At 36.1% G+C, this 8,384-nt stretch overlaps 1 protein-coding gene across 1 annotated transcript in view; it reads left to right on the top strand.

The window, feature by feature from the left end:
• The window catches only part of FOXP2 (forkhead box P2), a 197,393-nt gene that overhangs the window by 135,471 nt on the left and 53,538 nt on the right, over window positions 1–8,384 (top strand). The window contains 3 exon segments of the mRNA XM_035902195.1: window positions 1–95; window positions 6,380–6,593; window positions 8,230–8,334. The exon segment at window positions 1–95 is cut by the window's left edge and continues 39 nt beyond it. Of these exon segments, the coding sequence (XP_035758088.1) occupies window positions 1–95; window positions 6,380–6,593; window positions 8,230–8,334 (414 nt within the window).

Below are 8,384 nucleotides of genomic sequence, written 5' to 3'. Positions count from 1 at the left end.
CCGCCACCAGCAACATCGGCTGACCCTTCAGCGTCAGGGACTCATTTCCATCCCACCTGGCCAGTCTGCTCTTCCTGTCCAGTCTCTGCCACAAGGTATTTGAGTAATACATGAATGGAGTGATTTCTAATTCACAACGTTTTTAACTGTTCCATTTGCATCCGAACTTCAGCAGTTTCCCGTTATGACACTTAAACATATTTTATTATAACTTTATTACTCATACTACCAAATTTTCTTGAGGCTGATAAATTTTACAGCATACTTTTATGGAAGAAAACAGCTCTTGAGTGTGTTTTCTTAGATATAAGATGCATATTTATTAGCCTTATGTGCTGAAAACAATTTCTAATGGCAACACAATTCAAACACCATTGCTTTTCTCCGAGGAATTACTGAAATCTGATTTAGTGGCAATGTTATCATTTTATTTAATATACGGAAACAGATATAAAATATATCAGACAGTGATATTAAAGCCATTGCAGAACTCACTTTTTTTTTTCCTTCTAAGAAAAGAAAGGTTTTGACATTGAAATGCACTTTGAATCTTCAATTTATGACATGTGAATTTAGCGACAAACCTTAAGATTAATTTTCTTTGCTATTCCTTTGTACTAAGTATGTTAAATATAACAACAGGTTTTGAAGGTAGTGAGTCCAATAGTAATGAATTATGACAATTAAAAGTAAAGACTTTTTGGACAAAAAAAAATTCACTTTGTCGCTTTGATCAAGATTTCTCAGTGCTGAAAATAAGCTCAAACTCCACTTGACAGAAATACATTCATGGTTAAAAGTAAATAGGGCACACACTTTTGAAAAGTAAATTAACTTGGAGATAAATGCTCCTTACATTTTAAGATAAGGCCAAAGACTTCCCATCTTAAGGACTCTGTCTATAACCTGTGAGGTATGTGCTTCTGTTTGTGTTACCATAGAGAGGTGAGCTAAATGTCTGTCATAAAAATTACACAGTACTCTGATGCCTGAAGCTCCAGTCCTGCAATGAGCATTGTTTAGTCTGGGTTCATGACAGGTAACATTACTTTTAATTGGTCTTTACGCATGTATCTGGTTCCCCCACCAGGTAACTATTATGAAATCAAACCTTCAAAAATTAGATGAGCAAAAGCAGAGTGCAGTGTATATAGACGACAGTGTGGACAAAAAAAAAAAAAAGACAGAAAAAAGGCATGAGAAAGATTTACCTACTAAAGACCTCCCTGGAAAGCAGAGATTACAAATAAATGTGTACATTCCATACATTGTGTTATGTGGAAAAGCCACGACACAAGCAGATCTAAAGTTATAAAATTAGGACAACCGAAAAGAGTATAAGTAAACTATCACACTGAATATTACTATTTGAGAATAGCAGTGGGGAGGCAAGCTGATTCATGAATTTGGACGCGTGAGACTGGTAATGCTGGTTCCCTTTTGTACAAAGTCACACTGGACCAGAATGGAAAAAAGCAACTGAAACACAACCTCCCTCCGAACAGCTTTACCTTCTGCAGCCTCCTCTTGTGCCATCTGTTGCAAGAGGAATTCCTCAGGTTTTCTCTCACATTAAGGAATCCCCATAGATTTTCCTCAGCACTCCTACCTAATTGCATTGATATTCATTAGTTTAATACAACACTCATTCATCCACTCCTAGCAGAAAAACATAGGAAAAAAAATACCTTTTTTAGTACATTTTAAGGAGAACTAGTAAACAGTTCTTTTTAGGAGCTTTCTTTTACTGAAAGAATTAAGCATAACTGAAGTCATGACAACAAAGATCAATGCTAAAGAAAAAAACCCAAAAAAATTTACACTTAAAATATATCATCTGGATTGTTCTTTTTAAAATAAATTAATCTCTTGTTTGCTTCTGCCTTGATATTTTTTAATTTTAACGAATTTCAGTCCAGTATTTAATACTTCCATTTTTTTCTCCTAGTTCTAGTATCTACTGTGTATGTAGGGTTCCTTTAAATACACAAGTTAATTTATAGGACCTCGGTTTTTCATAGCCCTGATCTGGATGTGCAAACTTAAGAATAGTTAGACAGCTTCCCCTGGAAAACTTCTCTGCATTTCCAGAAAGGCCACTCACTCTGTGCCAGGTGAGGTGAAGTCAGAGTGATGCAGGTAAGAAGGAAAGTCTTTCTAGCAAGATGCTGAAATAAAGAGAGAGCCAAAAGCAGGGTAGTGACCAGCTCGGAGTTCTTTCTGTGGGCTTCTTTTACAGCACATTGTGTCTTCCATAGGAAGGGACAGCACCCAGTCCAGTTCATAATAATGAAATGAAGATTAATAGGCTTCAGATCTCTGGAGACTAAAATTTAGCAAATTTTATGACAGACATTTTTTGTGGCAGTATTAAATTAAACCTTCAGAACTTATTTAAGGTGCTGCACACTGGATGTGCTAAAAGGATATTTTTCTCCTTCCACTGTACTGCAAGGTGTATAATATGGTTATACAGAAAGATTTACGTATGTGTAACACAAATATTTTTGTTTGCATCCATTTAGATTGCTGAGTTACATGGATGGCTAGAACAATGAGAGAAACACAGGGGGATGTATGTTTATAAGTTATTGGTCATAAAAAGTCCCCTAAACCCCAAATTATTAGTGACAGAGAGCATGGGTTCTGCATTTGTTAATATGAAAAGACGTAACTTCCAGGTACAGCTGTGAGGTTTGCCTATGTAAACAGTATTTACTCCAAGTATAGCTTCTGCCTTTAAAGGACGGGAATGTTGACCATGTTTTCTTGATGGTCAGGTATAGCAAATGAGATACAAGAGGTGTTCTGGCATTTATTTTGTGTCAAGATCTTCACTATGCCATATCCAAAGACAGTGGCTTGCTGTGAGTTATTTCCATGTAACGCTACATTGGTGATAGCTAAATGCAAAGGACTGTAAATGACAACAATAAAAAAAAAAACAAAAGAAAGAAGCGCAAACCCCTAAGTTTTGATCAGGCCATGTGGGGAAATGAAAACCAGATGCTTGGATGGGTTTTATAAGTGGTAGTTTTATTAAGTTATTTATTCAAACATAAAAATAGAGTAGATAGTGGTGAAAAGAGTTATAAAACTAACCTCAAAATCCTGAAATTTTTGGTGTTGGTAAACTGCATAGCAAATCAGCATTTGCTCTTTTCATTATATTCCCTAATTTTTATGCCACTCTGGATCCTCTTCCCGATCCTTTCTCCTTTAATGTAGTGTGGAGAGGGTATTTTGAGGGTTATCACAACCTATGAATCTTTAAAACTTACCCTACTTTTACATCCAGACTAAAATATCTGTCAGCCATTTTACAGGTCTCTTGTAAAATGGGAGTTGGACTCTTTCAGACACAGAAACTACAAAATTGCCATCATTTACAATTAATTACAAATCCGCTTATTAACTTTATACTTTTTAAGTGCCTGCCCTTAATCCTTTTATCCTAAAAGGCAGCCTTTCAGAGTGCTCTGAAGAAGTGATAAAATTAACCAGCCTGAGCCCAGCAAGAAATTTCTTTCTGCTTTTAAAAAAAATCGAGGTGAGCTAGGTAGCCTGGAGACACAGCTCCATCCGTAGCTTCACGCAGAGGAAGGGGCTGCCCAGCGCTTGCCCAGAGGGGCAGGAGACCCCAGCCCACCCCAGCCCTCATGCATTCACCCAGCTGCTAGGACAGCTCTCACTCGGCTCCCCCAAGGGCCCAAAGTTTGATGATCTCTGATGAAAATTTTCTCACTGCAAGACACAAGAAGTTTGCCCTCTGATTATTCAAACAGGTGGGCTTAATCTTGGGGTTTATTTTTTTCAGTACAAAATTAGCTTATTTTGTTCAGCAGCAGGAGGATGGGAAGACTGAAGTAAATACTGTGCTGTGTATATCATGCCACCTAAATGAATACATTACTTTTCATTTTGATTTGTGATTACATTTGCAGGTAACTATTATTTACCACACTAAAATGGGTTATTTGCAGTGTTGCTGGAACATACCTCATGAACACGGCAGTAATTACTTACCTTCATCAAACAATTACAACTAGTATTACCATCACTCCCGTTACCCATCTCTCTAATGCAGTAAATTAGAGCCTGGCTTCTTTGCTTGCTGCCTTAAAACCTAGCTTTTTGCTGCACAAATATGATATGAACTTCAGTTTTAAGACTTACATTCCAGTCAGCTCTTTTTCACTTTTGTCATTAACTGAGTTTGCCAATGGGTGCTGGTACCTAAGGTAGAGAACCAGGACACAAAAAAGCAGTCTAAAAATTAGCTCCTTTCATAATTTAAAAAAAAATGAATACCTTCCAACCAATTTGTTTCCAACCTACCTCCAGAGATTATTATTTCTGTAAATCACTACTGGTCTATTTTTTAATTGCTTTGTATACTTCATGGTGAGACAGCTATTGAGAAGTATTAAGGAACTTACTGTGCTTTTTCATAATTTTTTCTTGAATCCATTTTAGTAGTCTGAGTTCCTATGTTGTCAAAGTAAAACGTTATCTAATAAACAGCTACACCAAAATGAAAAATAATCTTTACATCTTTCTAAAATATCTTGTTTACCAAACAAACTATCCTCAATGAAAAGTTTGAATGAACAGATAGATTTTAATCCTTTTCTGGAGGACAATAAATTTGAGGTCTTTCATAAAATAAAAAGAGCACAATTTTAATTCAGACTCCTTTTCTGGAGGACAATAAATTTGAGGTCTTTTATAAAAACATCAGCATTTTGAATGTTTTGAATTCCAGGAGATCTAGATACCGTGAGTATGTCTTACCTAATTTCACTTGTTGAGATGAGATACAGAAGACAGAATTAGATTTTAAGATACCTCTGGCCCAAACCATGTCAGGCTAAAAAACCTGGCTGTGAAACCAGATCTTTCACAGGAAGCCCTCTGGGCTTCTCATTCTTTTCTACATTTAATTTAGTGTTCTTCAAAAGAGAGATGTCAAACTTAGAAAGACTAGCAGTGACAGAAGGTGTATATATTTCTGATGAACTCTTCACTTTTCAAAATCTGTATTTCCTACCTTACCTGCATGTTTGGTGGCAAGATAAGAAAATCCTCACAGCTCTTCTCTTGCATGTGTTTTGGGAGTCTTCCAGTCTGCTTCAGGCAGAAGCATATTGTAATGGAAGTTTCCATGACTTCCTGCAAAGTGCTCAACTTGAGCCAGACAACCCTAACACAGATGTATGAATACATTCTATGAGATGTTGCTATTTGTGGCCAAGGATGAATCCTGGAAACTACAAGTTTCCAGGGCACAAGTGGAGTAGAGAGCAAACTTAAGCTTTATCTGCAAAGATCTGGTGGCTAGATTCCAGAATAGAACTGTGCAAATAGCAGAGAAGTTTGAGAAGCTCTTCAAATTTTGTATGGCTGCCCATCACCCCAGGAGACTGGTGAGACAATCCCTCATTTCTCCTAGCCAAACCCTCCAATTTGTTTCCCACAGTAGGGCTGGACAACAAAAATAGTGGAGGAATTTGATGGTCTACACTACATGTAATATCATCTGCATAGAGGGAGTTCTAAACGGGCGAGTTTTGTTGGCTTTCTAGTTGTCTGGTGTCACTGAATGGCACCAAAGAGCTTAAGCGGTCACCAGGATCTAACTCTGCCCTGTGGTGGTTTTGTTCTTCCAAATAGTCACTTTGGCTTTACCTCTTAAGACACATTTTTAAACAGAACAATTTTTGTAAATATTAAACAGGATGAATGAATATCTGGGTGTCATTAATTACAGTCAGATGCATTCTGCTCAAATGGTAAACCTGTTACGATCTCAATGATTTTATTTTTGTCTTCTGATTTTTCTCCCTCCAGTCTTCTTCCCCCACTCCCTGCTCTTGTTAAGCGTTTAAAGAGAATATAAATGTTTGTATCCTTATTGTAATATGTCTTTTCTTTTTCCATTACCTGTTTGATTAAGAGGAATTATAAAACCTGAGTTAACTGTGGATGCATTGAGTTGTTTCCATGTCAAGAAATTGTTTAAGCAGACAACAAAAATCTTGTCCAGAAGGATATTTAGGGTTGTTTTTTGTTTTCTTTTCAAGAAGTAGTTGCAAGTTCTTTGTAGCTTTCACTCTTTGATCCTTGAGCAATGTTTTCAGAAGGAGTATAATATTATTTAAACTGGTGATCTCTAATTGACTGTTTATAACATAAGAGAAGACAGTTAGATTACCTGGATTCTGACAGAAGAGAAATGAATTTATGTTTTACTACACATTGATAGTGCTGGAAATACAGCATCAGCTTTATTGTTGGCATTAATCCATTAATAACACTGAGCTCATTATATGAAACTCTTTATTTTGTTATATTAGTGGGGCTCTCTTTCATTTTATAGCTGGCTTAAGTCCTGCTGAGATTCAGCAGTTATGGAAAGAAGTGACTGGAGTTCACAGTATGGAAGACAATGGCATTAAACATGGAGGGCTAGACCTCACTACTAACAATTCCTCCTCTACTACCTCCTCCACCACTTCCAAAGCATCACCACCAATAACTCATCATTCCATAGTGAATGGACAGTCTTCAGTTCTAAATGCAAGGCGAGACAGGTAATTCTGACAAGATTTCAACTGTACTTATCATTTGACATAAAGCTGTTGTTTAACATCATAAGCCACATTATTTCCAATCACAAAATAACACAATACAGGTTATTTAAGAGATCGTGGAGACCAAATTTTTCAGAAGTCTTTGATAACAGGGCATCATTTTCAACAGTGATGTCTAATTTTGTAGATGCAATGACAATTACCTTCCTGTGGTTTTATAACATCTGAACTTACGGTAGTTTGGGTAAAAATTAAAAATCCCAGGATAGAGTATGCTCGTTTTGAGGTGCAAATACAGAATTGTGGGCACTTTTGTAGGCACGTAGTTTCATTCATATTTTAGTTAACACATCTGGCAGTCAGGCCCTTACTGTTGAATCACACTGCCGGTTTCATAGAAAATGTACATAAATGTTAGTTGTCAAGGTTGTACTTTGGTGCAAACATTCCATGTAAAAAGTGCTTTAAAAATTAGTACATGAAAGCAGTTCTTATATTGTTTGTCTCTTGTGAAGAAAACCACTGAATTTTCCTTGTTATATGCACGACAGTAATGCAGTAGACACATTTCATACAAATTTTCAGTGGTGTTAGTGTCATACAGTGGAATTCAACCATATGGATAAAGTTAAAATAATTTTTCAGACACATTGACAGATATTCTTCCCTGTTCCTTATTTTCAAGTAGTGGATTAAAGGCATACAGGAGTACATAGTATCTGTAGCACTTAGTAAATATATTGGTATAGTCAGGTGTAGATGATCTCAACATAAGATGAAATTTAATTTATATATATATTAACCAAAATTGTAAATAATTGTATTTCCAAATAAATATTCCATTTAATTATTTTAATATTTATAACAGGAGACTATAATTTACATGTCTCTGGTCCTCATGTGTCTGTGAGAACCTTTTTCTATCATTATTTTGTATTATTTAAAAAATGGCACTTGTCTAAATACCTTTATAGTAGTACTTTTAGTTAGTATTACTTTTGTGATTATATCTCAGAGAATGGTTCTTTGCTTCAGGATGTGTAGCCATTGCCTACCTTCATGAGGCAGTCCCCTGAATTTCTTTGATAACTGTACATGGATGAAACTATTGTGGAGGTTCCAAAAAAATACATGGAACGCGTCTGAGTTTTTTTATGAAGCCAATGGAAGCAATGCTTGTGAACAAAAATATTTATTAATGGAAGCAACTTTATTTTTATACACATTTAAGCAGAAAATCCAAATTTTTCATAGTAACATTCACAATATTCATAAATTCTGACTGTCCATCTTCAATATTTCTTCTCAGAATTGATCACTTCTGAGTATATTTTTTATTTATAGGTAAATGTTACACCAAGGTCATATGGCAGAATTAGCATATGGTATTATACAGTCATCTTATTTTTTCATCCTTTATTAACAGTCATCTTTGGCTCTATTTCTTCTCTAATTGGAACATCATCTAGCCTTGGCAGTTGAACTATTCAATAGAACGATTAAATTTTTCTGACTGCTCTGAGCTAAATTGACCTGTTTTGACCTGTTTGTCACTGATCGTAACCTGACAGGCGCTAGCAGCCTCCAACGATTATGGCTTTTGAGATGAATCTGATGCCTTATTCTTTTGCTACAGCTCGTCACATGAGGAGACTGGGGCCTCCCATACTCTCTATGGTCATGGAGTTTGCAAATGGCCTGGCTGTGAAAGCGTTTGTGAAGATTTTGGACAATTTTTAAAGTAGGTGGATTTTTATTCATTGGCACAGAGTTGTTCAAGGCAAGGGAAAG

This window comes from Egretta garzetta, unplaced genomic scaffold (assembly GCF_000687185.1).
Source record: "Egretta garzetta isolate BGI_Z169 unplaced genomic scaffold, ASM68718v1 scaffold169, whole genome shotgun sequence".
Taxonomy (NCBI): Eukaryota; Metazoa; Chordata; class Aves; order Pelecaniformes; family Ardeidae; genus Egretta; species Egretta garzetta.
Note: the sequence above shows the minus strand (reverse complement) of the source record. Positions and strands in the feature narration are given on the sequence as shown.